At 44.6% G+C, this 25,395-nt stretch overlaps 1 protein-coding gene across 2 annotated transcripts in view; it reads left to right on the top strand.

Moving 5' to 3' along the window:
* Positions 1-20,969, top strand: part of RXRG (retinoid X receptor gamma) — a 51,890-nt gene extending 30,921 nt beyond the window's left edge. For both annotated transcript variants that reach the window (XM_043450542.1, XM_043450549.1), the window contains 8 exons: positions 1,577-1,721; positions 4,022-4,201; positions 10,444-10,604; positions 10,721-10,850; positions 12,179-12,311; positions 13,642-13,733; positions 15,249-15,354; positions 20,670-20,969. In XM_043450542.1, the coding sequence (XP_043306477.1) occupies positions 1,577-1,721; positions 4,022-4,201; positions 10,444-10,604; positions 10,721-10,850; positions 12,179-12,311; positions 13,642-13,733; positions 15,249-15,354; positions 20,670-20,817 (1,095 nt within the window). In that variant the 3' untranslated portion in view covers positions 20,818-20,969. The remainder of the gene's footprint in view (positions 1-1,576; positions 1,722-4,021; positions 4,202-10,443; positions 10,605-10,720; positions 10,851-12,178; positions 12,312-13,641; positions 13,734-15,248; positions 15,355-20,669) is intronic.
* The last annotated feature ends 4,426 nt before the right edge of the window (positions 20,970-25,395 follow it).

The following is a 25,395-nucleotide window of genomic DNA, read 5'->3' on the forward strand; positions in this document are numbered from 1 at the left end:
TTATTTAAGACAAAAGTAAGGAAGAAACACACACCCAGAAAGAAGGGTATGAGCATCCTCTCTAGTGGGGAGGAGCACAGTAAGTCTGAAGCTAGGCAGAAATACACACCCCAAGAGGAGTGTGGGCATCCTGAATGAGGAGGAGAGCGGTAAAGAGGTGATTTAAATCACTTATGTAGGACTGTCCTTCTGGTCTTTGTGTGTATGCTCAGATGCTCGGTCATGTCTGACTCTTTGCGACCTTATGGACTGTAGCCAGCCAGGCTCCTCTGTTCAAGGGATTCTTCTAGCAAGAATACTGGCGTGAGGTGCCATTTCCTCCTCCAGGGGATCTTCCTGACCCAGGAATTGAACCGGCATCTCTCCTGTCTCCTGCATTGGCAGGATGATTCTTCACCACTAGCGCCACCAGGGAAGCTTGTCTTTGTTTACCCTGGCCAATTATCTTGTTACTTTCTTCATACCTGACTGTTCCTAGGACCCTTCCCAAGATGTGTTCGCAACGTTTTGCTAAGATGGATCCCACTGCAGAGGGCTGTGGGTGCATGTTCACACTTTTTATGGCATGGGACCCATGGATTCCCCTCCCTTTTTGACCCCAAGGAGGCTTCCTGCATGTGTGCAGACAGGGAAGTCTTCCTTGATCTCAAGAGTGAGCATCTTACCTCTCTACTTTAGTGGAGTTCACCTTTTGCAATAGCTTTGTCCTTGGAGCCTGAGTGAGAACAATGCTTGATCTCTACCCCACTTGACAAACGCCAGCTGTCCAGCCTGGAGGCCCGTCTCTCTCCTACCACACTACCACGAGCTGGGTTGATGTCAGGTACTGGGAAGTGCTGGTCTTTGGTGCAAAAGATTTTATATTTTCATGGAGGTTATTTGTTTCCTTATAGACAAGTTCAAAAGTATGATCAGGGGCTTTTAAGCTCATTTTTAGTGCTACTGCAATGATGTGGGCATGTGGCTTAATGTCTTGAGTAGGTTCACTGAGATGACCACTACACATTATCTCCTCTTCCGTTTTACTGCAAACATCCTAAGTGTGCATTTTATTTACCTTTGTACTATAGAGCCTGGCTTGATGCCTGACATAATGAGCGCTTGTGAACGTCTGTTGATTCACTAAACAAATGGATTTGCATATTTTGCTTGGTTCTTTCAGAGTCTAAGTCTTGCCTGAGGGCCATATCTCCTCCTGGAGCACTGCTGAATAGGCAAGAGGTAGTTAATAAAAAATTTAGAAATACACAGACTTGTCCTAAGTGTTCTGTTCAGTGTGGATTTCTAGCTCAAATAATACATGAGTGAAATGAGTTAATGTTGAGAGCTCTGATGTAGATGTGTTGTGATTTTCAGTTTAGGTTTTGGCATTTAGAAATGACTTAGTTCCTCTATGTTACTCTTTTTCTCCCTTAAATTCACATCCTTCATAGGCAATTTTAGATACTCTGTACTTGGAAACTACTTCTTGAAATAGAACCTGCTTTTTTCCCCCAAGGAAGGCCTTGTTAGTTTCTGCCTTGGGGTTTGGGTTTACTCTGGCTCTGTGTTTTATTGTATCTTTTTTTTTTTGAAGCTAAATGTGGTCAACAGTGTCAGCATTTCAGAGGACATCAAGCCCTTACCAGGGCTTCCTGGCATTGGAAACATGAACTACCCATCCACCAGCCCAGGATCTCTGGTTAAACACATCTGTGCCATCTGTGGGGACAGATCCTCAGGTATGTACAGAGGCAGACACCCCTCCCAAGTGCCCCATGCAACAGGGGTCCCAGAGAAGACACCTGTTCTACTTCCCACTTGGCTTCTTTGTACCCAATGAGAAAAAAAGTCCTTGAGGATGATCCAAGTTGGGGCCCAGGCTGTAGATTTCTGTCACAGTCTTGATGAATTTAAAGCATGACTTCACTTTAGGTGGTTAGATTTATAAGAAACATTTCAGGAAGCTTCTCTGGAGTTACTGTGTTGCATGTGTATCTGGGATAAAGAAATGGTTGTGATGAGCAAGTATTTCAATCTAGAGTCTCTTTAATTTTTAAAAAATTATTTTTATAATTCTAAAAATAATATCTTAATGTACAAAATATGGGAGAACTAGAAAGTTATCAGTAGAAACTAAAAAAGTTATCTATAATGTTCCCAACAAAGAGAAATCCTTTGGTATTTTAGCAAATTTCCTTCTACAACCTTCTAGGCTTTTAACATGTTTCCCTGGGTGGAAACTATTGTTTTCCCTGATTTTATTCTCTTTATCTTCTTCCACTTTTGCCCAAATTATTTCTTTCCTGACTTCTTTCCCTACCTCTCCAAAATTCCTGCCCCTCTACTCCCCATCTCAACAATTTTGATGATAATTGAATCTCTGATTTGATGAAAGAGAAGCTGAGGAAGATTTCTATGTCTGTGTATGATGGCTGACAATATTTTCTCTGCTTTTTATTGCCACTAAAGTCACTGCAAAATGTCACTCCATTGAAAGTTCCCAGTGCCTGGAACTTAGCTACATGACTAGTGTTTGCTTGTTCTCAAAAAGTTGTTCCCAAATTGTGCAGATTTGGCCATTGCCATAGCAACAGAATTCCAGCCACACCCTGATAGAGTTTTTTCTGCTATGGTTTAATTGAAGTTGGGCGATTCATTCATATATGGGAGAACCATGGAAATGGTTTAAGTTCTTAATGACAAATACTTCAGAGCTGAGAGCATTAATTGTTGTTCTGTGAGTTCAGTAAATCGGTGTAGTCAGCTGATTAGACACAGACTAACTTCATCAAACAGTCTATCTCTAGCCACCATTGCACCTTAAAGTGGCTTCCTCTGAAATATAAGCTCCTGGGATCCAGATGTTAACATTGGTTAGTTCTCAGGGACTTCAGATTCACCAGATTAAAAAGTCATATCAGGTCTATAGCTAAACTGCATCACGTGTCACTCTCAAGAATCAGACTTAAATTTGTTTTGCATAATTTGTCTCATTATATTGTTCAAGTCTCACCATTTCACAACTGAGCACAGCTGCCTGGTGTGTTGTATTGGGAAGACGTCTACCTAGAAAAACTCCTTTTTAAAAATATTTATTTCTTTGGGTGTGCTGGGTCTTAATTGGGCATGTGGGGTCTTTTTAGCTGTGGTATGCAGGATCTTTTTTCAGTTGCAGCATATGGGATCTAGCTCCCTGACCAGGTATTGAACCCAAACCCCTTGCATTCGGGGTAGAGTCTTAAGCCACTGGGTCACCCAGGAAGTCCATGGTGACTGATTCTTGATGCCTGTGTGGTCATATGTGAGGTGGCCCTCCTGACACAAATTAGCCATCTTTGGCTGGGGTCATGGAAAACTGGAGGTGTGGGACAGGTAATAAGGGCAATGGAACAGGTGACATTTTCCTGGACCAAGTAAAACCGCCTTGCATCAGATCTTCTTGTCACATCTCAAGATTACATGTCATGTTGTGCCGTAAAGATCATATAACAGTTTATTCCTCTGATAGGCAATAATATTTGAAAAATTTATAAGTTAGTTTCTTGCACATAGTTTATTATAAAGCATAATAGTTCAAAGTGAGATTCTTAAGTCCTTGGACTTCAGTTATGGAGAAATATGAGTGAAACTGAGGTTGTTTTCCTGCTAGATAGTACACAACAATCATAAATATTTTTCTTTTTTATGTACACTAATGTCTTGAATGAAGGCAGAACATTTTGCTTAACTAAACATAAGAATTTCCCTACTAAATAAATGGAAGCGAAGTCTTAGGTCAGGACGTTTTTAATAACATCCTCTGGAATTAGTGACTCCAGAGAATTGCTTCTAGAGGGTAGACACAAGAAAGGGCATATGTACTCTCCCTTGGTTTGGTTCCTGTCGTCAAGCTTGTGTTCTGTGCTAGTCATCCTCCGCCTTTGTTCCCATTGCCGAGGCGAGGTGCTAGTTTTTCTGGGGGGAGCCCAGAGGTTCTTTTGAATGAAAGACCCAGATAAACACAAGAGCAACTTGTGGAATGTCCTTCTCTTGGGGCCAGGAAAGCACTACGGTGTGTACAGTTGTGAAGGCTGCAAAGGCTTCTTCAAGAGAACCATAAGGAAAGACCTCATCTACACGTGCCGGGATAACAAGGACTGCCTCATCGACAAGCGTCAGCGCAACCGTTGCCAGTACTGCCGCTACCAGAAGTGCCTGGTCATGGGCATGAAGAGGGAAGGTAAGGCTTCCCCACCCTGCTCCCCGCTCAGGGCGGAGAGCAGCTTGCACATGCATCATGGAAGCAAGTGCAGCACGTGGGAATGAGTCCTGCTAGGCTGGACCATGTGAACAAGTTTGAAGAGGAGGAGGGAATGACCTTGGGTACCATGATTTCTCAAGTGCTGCAATTGAATGCCTCCTGCCCTGGTAAGCGTGTATCCCTAAGCAAAGCGAGCAGGAGCATCTTCCTTCACCATTCTCACCTGTCCTGGACCTCAGAGGATGGTCCGAAAGGGACCTGCTCTCTTCCTCTTCCAATATCCAGGCAGTGTTAGAGCTGAGGTCTCAGGGTGCTGGCCTACCGTTGGAGCATCAGACTGACCTTCTGGGCAGAGATGACTATCCCCTCTAATCCTCACCCTGGGGAAGCCTGCTGGTTTGATTAATCTCTCTGGGCTTTTATAACCTTGGTCTGCTATAAATCCTCTGAGATTGGTGTATTCCAAAATCTTTAGGGATTATTGGCATTACCAATAATCGGACAGCCTTCTCATTCAGAGGGATCATCATTGTGTACTTTTAAAATGTTACATCTTTCAAATTTACAGGGCAGGTTAGCTGGGTTGTTGTAGGGAAAAAATATGAACGTGCTCGCTATTTACAAGATCAAAAAGTCTTTCCATTAAGTAACACAGATAAATCAAATCAAAAAGTTAATTAGCTAGTGAACTCAAGAGGTGCAGGCTGTAAATGGTAAATCTTAATAGATTTAAGAATCAAGAGGTCTTGTCTCTCTCTCTCTCAGAAATGGGAACAAGGTGTTTTTGTATCTCCCAGGTGACTCTATTCTTAAAGAACTTCTTTTCTATGAAGAGGGGGGAGGCTGGCTAAAAGGACCAGTGAAAAAAGGGTTTGGACCCCTTGTAGGAGAGAATCCTACCAACAAGGAAAAAGTGGCACTCTTAGAATGTTTGGGATGAGGTGGCCCTTAAGAATAACTTAATAACCCTAACCATTCTGAAAGTGAAAGTGTTAGTAACTGACTTGTATCCAACTCTTTGTGATGCCATGGACTGTAGCCCACCAGGGTCTTCTGTCCATGAAATTCTCCAGGCAAGAATACTGGTGTGGGTAGCCATTCTCTTCTCCAGGGGATCTTCCCAACCCGGAATTGGACCTGGGTCTCCTGCATTGCAGGCAGATTCTTTACCTAACCATTCTATAGCTGAGAAAATAGACTTGGATTGCTGGAGTGAGTTTCCCAAGGTCCCAGGATAGGTGATAAACAGAGACTGGAACTTCTTACTTCCAGGTCAGAGCTCATCACACATCTCTTCTCCTACCAGGGCAAGAAGGAACTATGGAGCTAAGGATGGACTCTCACTCTGATATCTATCAAGAATCTCAGATTGACAGACCCAAACCTGCCCCTCAGCCTGTTCACCATATGGTTCTCCCCATTTTAGGAAATAGCCATTTTTCAGCTACTCAGATCAAAAGTCATTGAACACCTCTTTTTTTTTCATGCACCACATTCAATGGGTGAGGAAATCTTGTCTCTTTCTCAAAATATGTTAAGAATCTTTCCGTGTCTTACCATTTTTACTGTTATTGCCAAGCCACTGTTTGTTTTTGTTTTTTTTTTTTTGTAATAATACAAATAGCCTCTTAAGAAGTTTGTCTGCTTCCATCTTTATCTTCCTTCAGTCTCTCCTTATCAAAGCAACCAGAGTGAGTCTTTGAACAAGTGGGTCAGGTGAAGCCTTTCTTTCACCAAAACCCTCTAGTGCCTTCACTTCTTACTCAAAAAAAAAAAAAAAAGGCAGAATCCTGGTTATGACTTCAAGTCTGTACTTTAGTAATTTCCCTAGCCAGATGGGGGTCTGGCTACCCCCATCTTTCTGCTCCAGTCTCAGGGCTTTACACTTACTGTTCTGTCTGCTCAGACTGCCCTCTCCCGGGTGTCTGCATGGCTCACTTCTTCATATCTTTACAACTTCTTAAAGTTTTGCCTGACTACACTGACTCAAATCACACCAACCACCCCTAATACTTCCCAGTTTATTTCCTACAGCATTTATTACTATATAACACATATTTAAATTTTGTCTACTGCCTGTCTCCAAAAAGGCAGGGGTATTTTTCCTGCCTGCCTACCCCCCACTGCTGTATCACCAGAGACTAGCACATAGTAGATATTTAGGAAACATTTGTTGAGAGAATCGATGAGTGGTTTAAACTAAATATTGGAGTCAGATGTTTAAGTAATTCAGGTGCTTCTAAATGATTCATTTGCTCAGTCATTCATTCATCATGTATTAACCGGGTGTCTACTTTATGTTTGTGTCATACTTACTGTAGAGGGGTCAACGATTTTCTAGACTGGAACATGTGATGCGAAAAATCAGATGGTAAAGACTGTCTTCTCTTCCCCAGGATAGAATTGATACTCACTCTTTGTAGCTCCCACCACTGTGATAGTCAACACATTAAATTAATGACCCCGAAGTGTGTCTCCCATCAGCATAGAGTGTGATTGCTACTGAATGAGAATTATCTATATTCGACTTTTTTGCTTCACAGTCTGATTCTGTCTCTCAAAACTCAACCTGAATGTTTCCGGCTCAATTAGGGTCAGAGTGGTTCACGGAGAAAATTATGGGAAATGTGGTTCTTTATTTTAAAATGTAAGTCAAACAGGGACATGTGGATTATAACAGCCTGGGCTGTCCTGTTTTAAAAAATATGTATTTTAATTGGAGGATAATTACTTTACAATATCGTGATGGTTTTTGCCACCCATCAGCATGAATTGGCCATTGGTGTACATGTGTCCCCCCCATCCTGAACCCTCCTGCCACCTCCCTCCCCACCCTATCCTTCTATGTTATCCCAGAGCACTGACTTTGGATGCCCTGTTTCATGCATCAAACTTGCACTGACCATCTGTTTTTCACATAGTAATGTATATGTTTCAATGCTATTCTCTCAAATCATTCCACGCTCTTCTCCCCCGAGTCCAAAAGTCTGTTCTTTACGTCTGTGTCTCCTTTGCTGCCCTGCATATAGGGCCGTTAGTACCATCTTTCTCAATTCCATGTATGTGCATTAATACATGGTATTTGTCTTTTTCTTTCTGACTTACTTCATTCTGTATAATAGGCTCTAGGTTCTTTTAAACCTAGTATTCTGATTCATTATTAGAAAATTGGGTCCAGTTTTGGTTCCTGAATTAAAAAAAATAATGTGGTGAAGCAGGAGTGATGAAAAGCTGAATCATTAAAAATTAGGAGTGGAAAAGGGCTCTTAGGGAAATTACTAAAGTAATTCGTACTATTTACCCTGACAAAGAGAAGGCGAAGAAATGAATCAATTCCTCATCTCACCATACGAAATGTCACTTTTTAAAACTGACTGGACAGCCTTCCCTTTGCCACTATCATTTCTGGTCTTTATTTGCAAAATTTAGGGCTCAGTTCATACACCTTCTTGTGGACAAGAATAATGAAATTCTGGAACAGATAACTGAGTGATACTATGGAATTTATATTACTAGAGAGTTGGACAGATAGAAAGAGATAAAACTGGGGTGGGCTCAGAAGTCACCTGTCTGGGATCAGGGTACATACTGGGGTGAAACTGAAATGGACATTTGCTGTTGTCTGGTATAACACATTTATTTTCTGAATGAAGAAGCGGACGTTCTGAGAGGCCAAAGTCTGGCCTGAGCTTACATAGCAAGCTAATGGCAGAGCTGCTCTAGGACTGGGACCCTCTGGCATCCAGGCCACCAAACAGTCCTCAGGGTTCTGGGGAGTCTGTTTCCACAATTTTGAGTCATAAAATGTGGTTTGGGTAGTAAGAGAATGGATTATTTTCAGGCAATTTAGGCAGCATTTGATATCCCTGTGGATTTATTAATCCAACCAGCCTACAGTCTTGGAGGTAGTAAAGAGGGGCTAGACGGAGGCTCAGGAGACAGCCAGCCTGGGTCTATCTACAATGCTAACTTCATTATTTTCTAGCTCTGAGACCTTAGGCAGGTTACCTAACTTCTCTGTGGTTGATAGCTCTTCAGAGGGTTAATGACCTGTAATCTATGGAAAATGTTGAGCACAATTCTGACAGAGAAAGAGCTTGATAAATTTTGGCTATTTTAGCACATCCCAATAGATATATGTTGGACTAAAGAATAATCCTGTTTTAGATCCCACTGTCCCCTAAATGTAGCCTGAGATATGGAGTCGCAGTAGCTCAAAATGTCTGTCCATAGCGAATTTCCTCCAACCAGAGATACTGGACTCCTATTCATGGCACAAAAAAACAGGAGTGAATAGAAAAGGATCACTCAATTAATGACAGAATTGGAATTAGGATATAATTCCCTGAAGCTAAGGTTATTTTCTTTGAAGTTTGAAAGTTATTTTCCTTGAATGTTACAAATCTATAGAAGAAATCAATTGAGGACCACAAAAGCAACTTATATTGCTTTCCCCATCTTTTCAAATTAAGACAAATAGAAGCCCATTAACCTGTATTAAAAAATTAATACAAGAAGCATTCAACTTTAACCAGCAAATCCAACTGAATATAAAGACACATGTGAGAGTTTCTGTATGTCGTCAGTGAATGAAGGCTAACAGAATGGACAGAAAGAAAGGAGGAGGGGGAAAGAGAAACGAGGAGAGAGAGGAAGAGGTCCAAAGAGGGGATGGAGAGAGGACCAGAGCAGAGTCCAAGAGTGTAGAGAGACCAAGGGGAGGGAAATTGCTACTTTTTTAACTTTTAAATTATTACTTCATTTACTCTTCAGAAAACAATCTAGGGTAAGTACTACAAGCCCCACCTTACATACAGGAAGGCTGAGGCTTTGTAGGCTGAGTAACATGTCTGATGCTGCTAGCCAGGAAATGGTCAGGCCCATTTTGAAAAAGATTTGACTCCCAGTACATGATTTTTGCTCTTCTGCTATTTTCTCATCTTTGTCGTCTTTCTCTCCTGTTTCTCCTTTTTCTTAGTTCCTTGCTTTAATCTCTCTTCCTTGTCTTCCTTTACTCCTTCCTTCCTACCCTCCTTCCTTCTCAACCCCTGAGTATTATTCTCATCTTGAGGCTTCTTGGCGCGTCTCTGTCCGAGACTGTGATGTATCAGCTGTGTCTGTGAGGCAGACCCTTTTCTGACCTACTTTGACAGATCGATAATACCCCTTGCGTGAGAAACTGAATGTCCAGCATCCGGTCCCGGTTCATTCTGCAGTCTCTGTAGCTCCTTCTGCCCTCAGAGAGTAGGAGGTGCCTGGGAAAGTGGATGATGGGGAGGGAAGGAGAGGGGGTGAGACGTAGAAGTTTCTGATGGAGTAGTTATCACTGAGGTCCCACTTAGCCACTGTTTAGAGTATAATTTTCTTGATTCATGGGATTTAAAAAGATGTGTGCTCATATTGAATTCTGTTTATTGCTACTGGGAATAAGATGAAAACTAAAGCTTTTGAGAAAATGGAAACTAAACCCCACAGAGACTGCCCTCCCAATGAAGAAGACAGAATTGGGGAAGGGGTCTGGCTGACATTCTCATGTACAGACCCAGAAGGTTCTAGATGAAAACCCTAAGCTTTGGGAATCTGAGAAAATTCCAGCCTCCACCTCTGCCTGTGTACCCTTCCTCACCCCCTAAATCATCTACTGATTCTGAAATGTCATCTAGGTGACATTCCTCCACCTTTCTGCTTACTAAATGCCCGCATGGCTCCCTAAAGATCTTCCCTGACAAGTCAGATCAGGTGATGTGTTCAGGCTGGTGCTCTAGGGGCAGACCTAATGGGACGTGAATGCCAAGGATGATGCATAGGATCTGACAGGGGGAGTTTTTAGAGTAATGTGCTTGTTACTTAACTATTGCGTGCTCATAGTTTATTAGAGGTAGCCAGTTGAGGAAGGACGTGGCATACAGCATGCAAGGAGATAGTGGTTCATTTAAAGAAAGGGCAAAATTGGAGATAATTAAAGCTTAAAATGCATACTTCCTAGAGAGGTCACCATAATGAACTGGAAAGAATATGGACTTAAAAAACCCACGGTTCTGCACAGGCATAAGCAAACGCTCTGCTTTCTTGGTTTCATCTGTTAAAAGGACAATGTCCTGAGTTACTACCATGATGGTGTCCATTTTGCAGATGAGGAGATGGAGGCTTGGGGAGGTAACTAAATTTCCCACTGTTGTCCTGGGCACGTGGTAACGTCTGCACGTCCTTGTCCTCACCAGCTGTGCAGGAAGAGAGGCAGAGAAGCCGGGAGCGGGCTGAGAGCGAGGCAGAGTGTGCCAACAGTGGCCACGAAGACATGCCCGTGGAGAGGATTCTGGAGGCTGAGCTTGCTGTTGAACCAAAGACAGAATCCTATGGTGACATGAACACGGAAAGTTCGGTGGGTGCTCTTAGATCTCCATCCAGCTGCCATATCTTAGATGGGGCTAGACATGGGCAAGGGATTTGTTTGAGTCTTAGAATCTGTCCCTTCAGATTACTTTGTTCCTCTTTTAGACGAACGACCCCGTCACCAATATATGCCATGCTGCCGATAAGCAGCTTTTTACTCTTGTTGAATGGGCCAAGCGTATACCCCACTTCTCTGACCTCACCTTGGAGGACCAAGTCATTCTGCTTCGGGCAGGTAAGTGATACCAAGGATGCTTTCTTCTTGGGGCAAGCACTTGGGTTGCCATTTTGCCCTTGGGATTCTAAAACAAGTGACCTGATGGAGTTGAACCCCTCCAAGCTGGTACATCTTGTTGAGACAGGATAACCCTATGTGAGATTGTTCTTTTTTATATTACTTACAGTCTCTTAAATTTGGATGGCCCTCTCCCAAACTTTTCATTCCCAAACAAAACAGTTTGTTAGTGGAGGAATAAGACTTTTTTCTTTTTTTGATATTTAAAAATTTTTTTTACACAATGAAATTTGTATTAGTTTCTACATGCATTTTATTATCAGAGAAAAATAACTTCTAAACACACATATAGCACTTCAAAAAGAGGCAAGTTAGTAAGAAGCAGAGACTTTTATGTCCATTGGGTTTCTTAAACTGCTTCGTAGAATCCTTATAGTGACCAGAAAAGACCTATTTTTCCATGCAAATGTTACACAGCCTTTATAATTTGCATTCAACTTTCAAAGAGAGTTAAATAGTTTTTACTGAAGACAATCTGAAGCTCTACCTCATTATTATTATGAAATTGGAAAATAGAGATATTCCCATTTCACAGATAAAGTAAGGGAAGCCAAAGATTTTTGCTCAGTCTGGTACTAGATGGATTCCAGGGTCCCTTCCTATTTTAATATTCTACATGCTGTAATTTCTCTCACCTCCCATTTCTGGGACACTGGCAGTTGACGTATGCCAAAGCTCCTCTTTGTCACGGAGCAAGCAGAGAAATTTCATGAAGATTGGCTGAGCCTTGGAAGCCAGTGCCCTCATTTCATTTCTATCAAATAATGAGCGATCCCTGAGTGTCAATGGAAAGCGTCATGCCATGCTGCGTGATGCTGCTGCTGCTAAGTCACGTCAGTCGTGTCCAACTCTGTGTGACCCCATAGATGGCAGCCCATACTAGACAATGCCAAAGAAATAAAACTAAGTTGTCAGGTCCTGGGGCCAGAGACTGCAAGGTATGCTTGCTTTATCCACCACGACAGCTAACATAGTGACTATTACCTGTTAAGTGTTCAATCCACATCTGTTGATGGACTGGGGAATAAAGAGTCCTTGTTCTCAAGCTACCATTCTACGCAGCACAGAGGGAGCCTGGGGGATGTGCATAGCCCCAGGTCCGGAGACCCCTGTCTTCTCATTTGTTTCTTCACTCATTAGCAGTATTGTCTGGAACTGGATTCTGATTCTACTTTTATTCCAAAGGATAATAATGCCCGCCTTGGATGGCCATCCACGAAGCGCGAGTGTGGCAGGCCTCCCTCACGGCCACCTTCTTATCCTTGCAGGGTGGAACGAGCTGCTGATCGCCTCCTTCTCCCACCGCTCCGTCTCTGTGCAGGACGGCATCCTCCTGGCCACGGGACTGCATGTCCACCGAAGCAGCGCCCACAGTGCTGGGGTTGGCTCCATCTTCGACAGGTGCGTCTCTTCTGCTTCCAGCACATGCGTGTGTACATGTGTGCATGTGTGCGTTTAGAATGGATACCTCAATCAGCTGTACATTTATGGCTGGAAGCAGAGACCATTAAGCACATGAAAACATAAAACTGAGGAATGAGAAAGTGATTTAAAAAAATGTTGATTCAAGGAGACAGAGCCAGTCAGAGGCCAACAAAGTTATTGGCAGATGAAAACCTATGGGTTTCCATGGAAGAGACGGTGTTACTGACATTACCTAGTAAGATTGGACTTCCTTCGTAGCTCAGTCAGTAAAGAATCTGCCTGCAATGCAGGAGACCTGGGTTCTATTCCTGGGTCAAGAAGAGCCCCTGGAGAAGGAAATGGCAACCCACTTCAGTATTCATGCCTGGAGAATCCCATGGACACAGGAGCCTGGCGGGCTACAGTCTCTGGGGTTGAACATGACTGAATGATAAGTAGGGTGGGGAGTTTGAACTGTTTATCCTGGAGGGCTGAGACAGGAATGAAGGCTTAGAATCTGATTTTAAGAGTCCAGGAAAGGTGAGCTAGGGTTTTTGCTGGACTCTGCATCAGGTTCTCTGGGGCAAGCCCGCTGAGGGAGCAATGGCCTCAGTCTGGGATTCTGTGCCCTCAGGGAAATTAAGCCAGGTGATTTAAGGCAATGAGAAATGAGTAGAGATGCATGACTTGGGGAGACAGGATGGAGATGCGCTAGGAAAGGAAAGGGTGAGCTGGAAGATGGTCTCTCTACCCAGTGCCGGGGACCTGTGGTCCCTTTCCAGCCCCAACATAAACGGTCTTCCAGGGCCGTATGCACGTCCATCTAAGACGCCGCTCCTCCTTCCCTGCCTTTTCCCACATGTTCCACGCGTGGTTTTCAGTGGCCTTAGTCCTCCTGATGGTGCCTGCAGGTTCCTTCTGTGTCAGGGAACGCCGTCCTCCACTGTGTTCGTCCCGAAAAGTGGTGCCCTTGGCCTGCTTCGCCTGTTGCATTTCTACCAGTTTCCAAAACCTCTCGGCTGCTTTTCCAGCCCCCTGTCTGAGCTCACCGCCTCCTCCTGGGTGTCCCCTGGGACTTTGGTTATGTCGATCACTGGCTTGGTGTTGTTGCTATGTGCTGTTTCTGTCTGTCTCTTCAGTTAAACTGTGAGCTCCTTGAGATCAGGGACTGCATCTGATTCATCTCTGTGCCCCCAGTACCTGGCGCAGTGACTGGAAAACGTGGGGTGGGGGGGGTACATAATAAATATTGATTGCATTCATTTTCCCAGCCTTTGGTCTGGTGCTCATGATTTTCTCATTCCCTGTCATTGTCTCCTGTGAACAGAGTTCTGACTGAGCTGGTCTCCAAAATGAAGGACATGCAGATGGATAAGTCAGAGCTGGGGTGCCTGAGAGCCATCGTGCTGTTTAACCCAGGTGACGGCGTCTTGCTTAGCCCCCCGCCATGGTCAGCCCCCAGTGCTCTAATGTTCTTCGGCCCTCTGGCTTAGCTGAGACCGAGAGGGGAGAAGGCAGGGCTAGACCTGTCCGTGGGGAGGACGGAGTCACCTCTGCATGGCCTCTGCTCCTTGAGCCCTCTTGAAAAGTGTCTCAGATGGGCGTGGAGTGTGCACGTCGGGGGTCAGTGGGGAAGGTGGGAGATGATAGAGGCCTAGGGTAGTAAAGGAGGTGGTAAAAAGTGGTCAGGTTCTCCAGGGGGTGACAGAAACTAGTGAATAAAAAAGTGCTTCCATCTTCCTTCCCTAGGTGGACAATCCTGAGGTACATTCTACATACCTCCTTAGAGGGTCCCTGTGAGGTTGAGTCCCGGTTGCCCATGGCCATGATCAGTCCAGTTATGTACTCTTGTGTTGGCTTTTCTTCCTTCCCTGCTTTTTCTTTTTTCGGTTCCTCCCTTCTCTTCCCTGGGTCACTGCCTCAAATAAACTATTTCCATGCAAAAAAAAAAATAGGACTCAGGTTCTGCATATATTTTTTGGCAGAACTTATGGGATTTTGCTGATGGATTGTACATAGGATATGAAAGAGAGGCATTAAGTATTTTTGTTTTCCTGAACAATTGGAAAACAATTTTCATTGACTGGAACGGAGGTTCTAAGGGTGGGTGGCTAGGAAGCAGGTCTTTGGATGTGAAACTCTGAGATGGGTGTAGATGCCCAAGAGTGGCTGTCCAAGAAGCAATTATTCATGTGATTCTGGAGTTCAGGGGAGGGGCAGCACCAGAGATGTACATTTGAGAGCTGTCAGCCTATACCTAGCGTGGAGAGCTCTGAGGCTGGTGCGAGCTCATCCAAAGTGTAAGTGGAGGCAGAGCACGGGGCTGAGGCCTGGGTCCTGGGGCATGGCCACATTTCGAAGTTGTGGAGAAGAGGAAGAAACAGCAAAGGTGCCTGTGAGGGAGCAGTGGGTCAGACAGGAAAGAACCAGAGAATGATGTCCTGGGGGCTCAAGGAGGAAAAGCATTGCAAGGAGGATTAAGAGCTCAGCTTTCACCAGAGGCTGCCATGGGTCGGGAAAGAGGAGTATTCAGAATTACCTAGTAACTGATGCATGCACTTCATCTCTGAATTAGGTGATCAGTTAGTTGAAGCAGGACATAGGTATGTCTGGTTTTTGTTCCCTGTCTTTTCATTCAGCCCACACTTAGCACAGAGTAAACACTCAATAAATGTGTAAAGGTAGTATATGTACAATGGCCCAGATAAAAGGAAACTCTCCTCCTTGCAGTCAGCGGCGGGTACCTTTGCTTCAGGAGTTTATTGGGTAGATTGGCAGGTGCAAAGCAGCAGCTCTGTGTATTTCACAATGTCCCGCATCCCGTGTGTCTCTAGTAGCCCTACAGGAGGTGGCCTATATGAATGGGGACGGCCTCTGAAACAGGGTGTTCCACAGAGGTGTGTAACCAGAGGTTTAACCGGCTGTCTTTTTCAGATGCCAAGGGTCTCTCCAACCCGTCTGAGGTAGAGACTCTGCGAGAGAAGGTCTATGCCACCCTCGAGGCCTACACCAAGCAGAAGTATCCAGAACAACCAGGCAGGTGAGGGAGTCCTGAAAGAACGTTAACAACAGTAGCCATTAACGAATGGTGATGTTCAGCAGGCTCTGTCTAGATGTTTCCACAACCAGCTCAAAGCTTCATGAAACTGGAGGTCTTGTCTCTCTTGTATATCCACCGTTCATCACTCTAGCATCACTCTTGCACTCTAGAGCCTATCACCACTCTTGGCAAATAATACTCCTCTTTACATGTTGAGTGAACATGCAAATGAGTGAATAATTGTGGAAGTCCTTATCTCTAATGTCTAAAGAGGTCTCAAGGCTCAGAAAGGGTAAGGAACTTGCCCAGGGTCACAGAGCTGGTGCATGGTGTAGTGAGATGTGAACACATGTGTGTTTGATTTCAAAGAGCTTGTGTTTTCCAATGTGACTGCACTGCTTTCTGCTTCACCCCAATGGTTGCCCTACTGCGGTAGAAGATACAGGCGTTGGCAGCCACAAGAGGCGATCACTGGCCCTGAAGGCACCATCTGTAGGCTCTGGCAAGGTCCTGGGTCTGAACTTCTTGCCTGAAAAGGAGGACATGGGTCAGAAGATCTCTGAGGCCATCTGCCAGTATTCCTGAGTCGTTGAATACTTTTCCCAAATGTTTCCCCCAAGTACAACTGAATAAAAGTTTCCTTACTCTGCTAACTCTAGTTAAAAAGAGAGAAAAAGATCCACAAATCTCACAGAAAACTGAAAATGAAACTTAAATAAACTCCTTTAAAGGCATTAGTTTGTTTTTAGAATTAATTATATGTGTTCCCAGTTCTCACTGATGACTTTTATTCCCCTATGAAATCTAATTTCTATTCGCCCATTTTTCCTGGATCATAAGCCACTATCAGTTGTCTAGAAGGGGCTGAGCTCTGCTTTTTTATCACAGGAAATGAATGCATCTGAGTGAGTGGGATCCAGCCTGTTGGTACAATAAATGTGCAGGCCTGGTGTGTTAGGGAGAGGAAGTTGTGACAACAGACTTCCCAATGTCAGGAGTTGAACACAAATTTATTTCCTCCTCACAAATCAGTCCTGGGTGGATAATCAGTTTAGAGTAGTGACTGTTTTCCACACCATCACTCGGGAACCCAGGTGTCCTTCTCGGGGCTCCATGGTCCCCGAGTCACGTTGTGTCTGTATGCTGATGGTTAGAGGGGCAGAGGAGGGGGGCACAGAGGTGTCTCTACGGGCAACGCCTTGACCTGGAGAGGGCCCGTCTGCCTTCACTCACTTCCACTGGCTAAAACTCGGTCACACGGATCATCTGGAGAATGTATGCAGCTAGATGCCAAGGAAGAAGGGGAGAGTGGATTTTGGTGGGTGCCTGGCAGCCCCTCCTATACTTCTCCACCCAGCAAGCAGGGCCTGGCTGCCAACATCAGCTCAGCTTCTGGCCCTTAGGAGCTGACTGAAAACCCTATGCTGGCTACACTCACTGACTCTCCCAGCGGTTAGGCAACGTTACACATGGTTTTCTGTGTGTGTGCACATGTTGTGTGCCAGGCATTAGAACGAGGAAAGCTCATACTCATCCTTTTCCTCTTTAAAAAACAAAACTCTTTTTTAAAAAAATCTTATTATAAAAGCCAAGCATATTTTTATGAGAAAGGAATGTATCTAAAATGTATTTTTTAATGTATTTATTTTTATTATTAAAAATGAATGTATCTAAAAAATACATTAAATGTATTAAAAATGAGTGTATTGAAAAAATTAAGCAGGTAATATTGATTGTAAATTTGAGAGGTATAGTTCTAGTAGCTTCATTTGTGAATATGTGTATACTTAGAAATGTATAGTTACAGATCTGAAGTCATTTGGTTCAGTGTACTACTTTCCTCCCGTAGCTATTTTAGAGTTTTTTCAGATACTGAAAAGCACAAAATTCTTGTTTTCAGTGATTTTGTAATATTTCAGAGGATAGATGGATCCTACTGTATCCAGTCATTGCCCTGTGGTGGACAGTTAGGTTGCTTCTGATGAATATCACTTTGAAAACTTGGGACCGTGCCTGTTTTCCCAGGAGAGGGACTGCCAGGGGCCTGAGTTGCCTCCAGGCAGGAGGGAAAATTGTTGCCTGGCCTGAAGCCGGGCCTGGGGGTGCGGGAAGTGGGCGCAGAGGGTACCCCTGGTGTGCCCAGCACAGCCTGGGCAGACGGAGACCACCCCGGGACTGAGCAGGCCCGTCAGGATGCTACTCGGCTCAGCCAGGTGGGAAGTGTGTCAGAGGCTGCTCACCTCGGGCTTGTGAAATGCCAGACGGTGTTCCTGGCACGCGGGGCCTGTCCAGGCCGTTTTCTTGGTGGTGGAGGGCTGCCCCTCCGTGGAGACTTTTCAGAAGTACACCTTGCAGGGCCGAGTTCTGCTTCCCCCACCAGAAAGCAGAGATCAAAGCTCAGGAGAGGGCAGAGCCGGCAGGGACATTCTCTCCCGCACACAGCAGGCGCCCTCAAAGGCCTTGCTGCCCAACACATCAGCGAGAAATGCGACTGCCACCGGCGGCTGCGTCTGTGAGAAAGTGGGTCTGTTTCTACAGGCTTGATCTCAGCTTCTAAACCTGGGGCAGACAGCCAAGACGGCCGAGCTACGGCATGGTTAGCGTTCTTTAAAAATGTATTTTATTGATAACGCTGTGTTAATTTCTGCTGTACCGCACAGTGATTTTAGTTATACACGTGTGTGTGTGTATACATATACACATTCTTTTTCATTATGGTTTATCAGAAGATATTGAGTATAGTTACCTGTGCTAATCAGTAGGTTGCTTATCCATTCTGTGTATAATAGTTTGCATCTAAGATGGTTAGTATTTTACATATTGTAAAACTTTGGCATTTTTAGAGCGAAAAAAAAATACATTTTCAGAGATAATCTCAGTCTAATTTTACACTTTATAAAGAAGTGTAAAGCCTTTTCCTTTGCTTAATTCTATAAAACTTCCATCCGGAGCCACAACCAGGAGCTCAGCCTCCTTGTTCTTTATCTGATGGCCTCTTCACAGCATGGTGATACCATTCAGATGCCCTCAGAAGCTTCCTAATCAGACATTTTGAAGGTGTGTGCTGGCCTTGATATAGACCTTTAATTTTTCCACATAGGAAGGTAATTCTTACCTCTTAAGATTGTGCTACTTTATTTTTCTTATATTGCCACATTTCTTTAAAACTTGTTTTAGCACAAATACAGACCTATATGCATTTTCAAGGAGTATCAAAATCCCAATTTGAAAATTTCTCATGAAATAATGTTGTGACTGCCAGGGAAGATCCAGCCCAACCAGAAATTGCTGATTTAAGGCTGTAGTGGCTAACATAATTTTGGTTCCCGTACTTTTTATTGAAAGTTGTAAGTAGAGTTATTTAGTTTCTGGTCATTATCATAAATAACATTGCAAATAAGCTTCATGGGCAAAAAGGACTTTGAGAGATGAAGAAGGGCCACAGAAGAGGTTACAAATGTGGCTTGATTGAGAGACATGTCGGAACAAAGGTAATTCTTCACACACTAGTCTCTCTCCCTTTGTTGAGCCCTGCAACTAAAGGTCTTTAATTACTGAAAAGTGTGAGTGTGTCTGCACGTGCCTGTGTGCCTGAGTGTTGGTACCAGTGTGTGAGGGCAGATGAGAATGGAGGAGAATATGTGTGCTTAAATGCATATGTGTGTGTGCAAGCTTCTGTGTGCAAGGGTGGATGAGAGTGTGAGTGAATGTGTGTGCACACATCTGTGTGTGAGTGATGAGGGTGTGTGTGTGCACATGTGAGGGAGGCGTGTGTGAGTAAGTGTGTATGCATGCATGTGTGTATTATCTCCCCTAACAGACTATGGGCCCATAAGGGGCAGAGACTACTCTGTTCTATCTCCCCTTCTTCCTAATTTAAAGGTAAACACACCCATGTTGATGCAAATGGCATTATTTCATTCTTTTGGTGGCTGAATAATATTCCATTGTATATATGTACCACATCTTCTTTATCCATTCCTCTGCTGATGGACATTTATGTTGTCTTGGCTATTGTATATAGTTCTGCTATGAACACTGGGATGCATGTATCTTTTTGAATTATGGTTTTCTCTGGATATATGCCCATGAGTGGGATTGCTGGATCATATGGTAACTTTAGTGTTTTAAGGAACCTCCATCGTGTTCTCCATGGTGCCTAGAGATTAGGATACTAAGTGAAGTCAGCCAGACAGAGAATGGCAAATATCATATGATACTGCTTATATGTAGAATCTAAAAAAAAGACAGAAATGAATTTATAGAATAGAAATAGACTCACAGATGTAGAAAAGAAAGTTGTGGCTACCAGAGGGGGAAGGGGAGAGGGATAAACTAGGAGTTTGGGCTTAGCAGGTGTGCACCACTACATACAGAATAGATAACCAACAGGGCCCACTGTACAAGGCAGGGCGCAATGTTAGATGCCTTGTGGGAGTCTATAACAGAGAATAAGCTAAAGAATATACATGTGTGTGTACATATGTATGCCTGAGTAACCACACACACCTGAAACTAACACAGCACTGTAAATCAACTATATTTTAATAATTATTTTTAATTTAAAAAAGAAAGTCACATTTCTTAGGCAAAAAACAAAACAAAGGCAAGCAATAGACTAAGAAGCTGATATACAAAGTGGTTATAAAGCGGTAACAAAAATGTAACTGAGGCACACCACGGTCACGCTGCTTAAGGTAAGTGTGTCCCGAGGAAATGCATAGTCTGGGGAGGCGATCAGAGCTGTTGGTCCTGAGAGCAGGGGTCCCCTGGGTCCCAGAACCTATTGCAGTGCCTGATGGTGGTTTACCAAGCTGGGGCTGCCCCTCCCTGCCCTGCGCTCCAGTGGCTTGAATGCCTGGAGCACCCTCCCCGATGGTGACAAGCCCTGTGGATTCAGCACATCTGTGGGCTGTGTTCTAAGCGTTTGGGCAGATCTTCCCAGGAACCTCTGGGCACAAAGAATGTAAGGAACATCTCGTGGTTAGGATGGGCACTGAGTCATTGCAAGCAGACTAGCTCTCACCTGCCATGAATGGGGGTGCTGAGGGCAATTCTGGGATGTGACCACAGAAGTCAAGAGTTCCTCAAGAGGTCACAGGATCCAACTTCCATCTAAGGAAGCTAAATGAGACCTCAAGCCTATTTCTGAAGCTCCCCCAGATTAGAGATTCTCCGGCTACGTTAGATTCCCCTCTCGGGCTCTTTCTTCTGACCACAGATTGGTCAAGAAGACCAAACAAGCTGCCTCATGCCAGCAGCTGCCCCAGGCATGCTGGCCCCCCAGTTCTCAAGGTCTCCTCACTTCCCTGCAGGTTTGCCAAGCTGCTGCTGCGCCTCCCAGCCCTGCGTTCTATCGGCTTGAAGTGTCTGGAGCACCTCTTCTTCTTCAAGCTCATCGGGGACACACCCATTGACACCTTCCTCATGGAGATGTTGGAGACCCCCCTGCAGATCACCTGAGCCCCACCAGCCACCAGCCTCCCCGCACAGGACTAGCCCGGGCAGACGTGTGTGGACCCCCACCCTGCACATGTTCCTCCACCTCCCGCCCTGACCCCTACCCATTCCCCAGACGTGATGCTTATAATAAAGAAACCTTTCTACACATGTGACTTTTATAGGTGAAGTTTTGTATAGATGTTAAACGTAACCCTTCTTTGCTATCTAAGGGGATGGGGCTCTTTCTGGAAGTTATTGGGAAAACTAACCAAGCCTCTGTACATATAATTGGTTTAAATTATTTTTTCACTTGCCTTGGAAAGCCAATGAATGAATAATAAAGTAACATATGTGATATTGGCACTGCTTGGAGCATAGGGTGAATTATTATGCTGCAGGGAAGTTATCTTAGATGCAGGAGAAAAGGTATTGGAGGTTATGAATAGGGGTTGAGGCAGGGGTCCTGAAACCATAAATCTCACAGTTAGATGCCCCAAGTCTAAGCTGGGCACAGTCAGCTTTGCCCCAGGGTAGCCTCTGGAGAGATTGGGAAGAAACATTGTCTTTCAGAGTCAGCTTGGTTTTTTTGTTTTTTTGCTTTTTCACTCCTAAGAATGATGAATACTAATAGCCTTGTCCTGATTGGGGGCCATGGAGTATAAGGACAAGAGAAGATGTTCTTTTTTAATTTCCAATTTATATTTTGTATCGGAGCATAGTTAGTTTAACAATGTTATGTTAGTTTTAGGTATACAGCAAAGTGATTCAGTTATACATACATATATTCTTCAAATTATTTTCCTATTTAGGTTAGAGAAGATGTTCTTTTGATGGGGAAAGATACTTGGGTCGTGGGAGTCCGTGGGAGGTGGTAATGGATTCTGGTAATGGTAAAAGAATGGAATTTTTGTCCTTAACTAGCAATAATAATGGGCTTCCCTGGTGGCTCAGATGGTAAAGAATCCACCTGCAATACAGGAGACCTGGGTTCAATCCCAGTCATGGCTACCCACTCCAGTATTCTTGCCTAGAGGATCCCCATGGACAGAGGAGCCTGACGGGCTGCAGTCCATGGGACCGTAGAGTCAGACACGACTGAACGACTAAGCACACACACACAGCAATAGCAATGAGGAGACCAGAGTGCACCGAAGTTGTTTCCATCATCTCTAACGCTACATATGTAGCCTGTTCCCCAAAGGGAAACAGAGAGAGGCTCTTCCAGCTTCTAGCCTGTGATCTCCTAGTGTCTTATGGCCTACTGTCTGCTGGATGGTGAGCTCATTGAGGGCAGAAACCGTGTCTAACTGACATCACAGCCAGCCCATCTTCTTCAAGTCCCCTTCCGGCACCTGCAGGAACAGAACTTAATAGATACACAATTCTGTGCCCCCTGGGGTTATAGAATGTACAACCTGAACAGCTGCACACAGCATGCCCCCTTACCGTCTTCACACCACCAGAACCTGACTCAGGATCTGGCATGCAGTACGCACGTGTAGGGGCTTCCCAGTAGCTCAGTGGCAAAGAATCTGCCTGCAATGCAGTTGCCACAGGAGGCGCAGTTTCGATCCCTGGGTCAGGAAGCTCCCCTGGAGGAGGGCATGGCAACCCACCCCAGCATTCTTGCCTGGAGAGTCCCCTGGACAGAGGAGCCTGGTTACAGTCCATAGGATCACAAAGAGTCGACTGAAGTGACTTAGCACAAGCACACGCGGGCACATAGTAAAAGTGTGTTTTGAACTGAGTTCCACACAACTGGAAAGAATTCCCTAAAGGGCTTTGTGGGTGGCAGATACCTCATTCCCCATCAGCAATTCGTCCTCTCAAAAAAAGAAAAGAAAAGAAACCCAGGACTAACTTTCCAGTCCAGATATATCCTGTCAGTGATCATACAATTTTGAAGAAATAAAAATTGCTTTATTCCTGGGAAAGAAAATTTAGGGATCACTTATGTGTGCTTCAGTTCAGTTCAGTTCAGTCGCTCAGTCGTGTTTGACTTTTTGCGACCCCATGAATCGCAGCACGCCAGCCCTCCCTGTCCATCACCAACTCCCGGAGTTCACTCAAACTCATGTCCATCGAGTCGGTGATGCCATCCAGTCGTCTCATCCTCTGTCATCCCCTTCTCCTCCTGCCCCCAACCCCTCCCAGCATCAGGGTCTTTTCCAATGAGTCAGCCCTTTGCATCAGGTGGCCAAAGTATTGGAGTTTCAACTTCAGAATCAGTCCTTCCAATGAATACCCAGGACTGATCTCATTTAGGATGGACTGGTTGGATCTCCTTGCAGTCCAAGGGACGCTCAAGAGTCATCTCCAACACCACAGTTCAAAAGCATCAATTCTTCGGCGCTCAGCTTTCTTCACATTCCAACTCTCACATCCATATATGACCACTGGAAAAACCATAGCCTTGACTAGACGGACCTTTGTTGGCAAAGTAATGTCTCTGCTTTTTAATATGTTATCTAGGTTGGTCATAAAAGTGTGTGCTTAGTTGCCTTTAATTCCATTTAACAATAGAATTAAAATCTTAATTATGCTGTTTTTAATCTATATTTATTTGTAAACCATGATGGAAACGATTGGGGTGGGAAGAGACTAGAGTTTAATGGTGGGCTCCCTGACCTCTCTCCTCCACCAGAATAACTCACTTGACACTTTCAGCTGCTTAACAGGTAACGTGGGGCTTCCATGGAAACCCACCAGGCCCCAGGTATTCTAGAACCCAAGTTCTATTCCAATCTTTGATCCCTTCTTCATTGAACCCTGTCTCTTGCTTGGAGCACAATTCAGGCTGCTGAAGGCCCAGCAGGGCATCTAAATGTCCATCGCATGGTGTCTCCTGGAATTGTTGTCACAGAACCCACTGAACTTGGCTAAAGCTGGGCAGGCATCTCTTCTCAGGCTGGTCCCATGACGGACATTTGGGGTCCCTAAAGCCACCTCCCTCCTGACGTGGTTCCCCTCACACCCCGGACGAGCAACCGAGTAGATGTTCAAACAGCCTTAAGGTTCTGATCCACAGCAGCCCGGAAGCTTCTAGAGTCCACACCTCTGAAGAGAGACTTCACTCATTCAGCTCACATCACGGTTAAGAGAAGTCAGCTTTTGGGGAGAACAGATTGTCCCAACAACGCTGAGTAACTTTCCCTGAGAGTTACAGTCCCCACACTCCCTAGGCTGACTCACACAGACAGCAATACTGGAGGAGTCCGTTTTGTGTTCCCAAGAGTTCTCATAGAGCTGGGACCCAAGTCTCCAGGGTGAGGAGTATGGATTCTGCACACGGTCAACCAGAGACTGGCTCTTAGATCCCCCAGCTGGTGGTCTTGTGTTTGGGGGAAGTCACCTCACCTCTCTGGCTTTTCTTTCTTTCCCTAATTTGCAAACATCAGATAATAATACCTACCTTGGAAAGTAAAAGATAAATTGACCCAGAAAGCCCAGTGTAGGAGCGTGTGCCTTGGCACAAGACATATTTGAGTCTGAGTCCTGACTTTGCCATTCGTGATGGACATCAAACTTACCAAGCCTCAATGACCTGATCTGAAAGTGGGGATAATTACGCTCTTTGCCCTAGGATTCTTGTCAAAATTATACAGATAATGTGCACAAAGCTTTTATCACAGCACCCAACATAGAAGATGGGCAAAAATAGTAATTTTCTTCTAAAGCATGAGATTGTAATAGCTAAAATCTTATCTCTGGCTTTGAGACTTACCATAATATTCTATTCCATATCCTGGTCAGGATCACCCAACGTACTGTATAAAGAATCAAACCATTCTGATTTCCAGTTTTGGTTTAACACATGTGTTCTAGTTTATATCTTCATCAGTAAAATGGAACTAAGGCCTCACTTAACTATAAGTGCTGACAATGAAGTGGAAGAGGTTTGGAAACTGTAGTGCCTCTGTCCTCTCACATGCTGGGAACTAGTTTAGGAAGTTGCCATGGTTATAAACGGGCTTCCCAGGTGGTACTAGTGATGAAGAACCTGCCTGCCAATGCAGGAGGCATAAGAGACGCAGGACTGGGAAGATCCCCTGGAGGAGAGCTTGGCAACCCACTCCAGTATTCTTGCCTGGAGAATCCCATGGACAGAGGATCTTGACTATAGCCCATGGGGTCACAAAGAGTTGGACATGACTGAAGCAACTTAGAACACAAGCGCATGGTTATAAACAGGGGCCCTGGAGTCAGCCCAGCAGTCCTGGTTAAAATCCCATCTCTGATCACTGAGTGACCTTGAACATGTGACCTGACCTCTTAGACTTTAGTCTTTGACTTTGTAAACTGGAAATAATAATAGTACCTGCTCACAGGGGCCTGTTGAGAGCCTTAAGCGAGTGGGTCTATGAGACACACAGCACATGGTTAGCTCTTAATTTCAGTTGCAGTTTCTATTATTACTGATCCAAATATTTTCTACAGGATTCCTGCTCCGAAAAGAAAGTCCTAGACTCCGTGGTAAAGGACCCTCCCCACTTCCCACACCATTGATCTTCAACCTGAAGGCTCCCCAGAGTAGCCTCTTCCTCTGTGTGTACACTTCATCAGTGAAACACAGTCCCCTACCTTCCACAGAAGATGGCC

This window comes from Cervus canadensis, chromosome 2 (genome assembly GCF_019320065.1).
Source record: "Cervus canadensis isolate Bull #8, Minnesota chromosome 2, ASM1932006v1, whole genome shotgun sequence".
Classification (NCBI taxonomy): domain Eukaryota; kingdom Metazoa; phylum Chordata; class Mammalia; order Artiodactyla; family Cervidae; genus Cervus; species Cervus canadensis.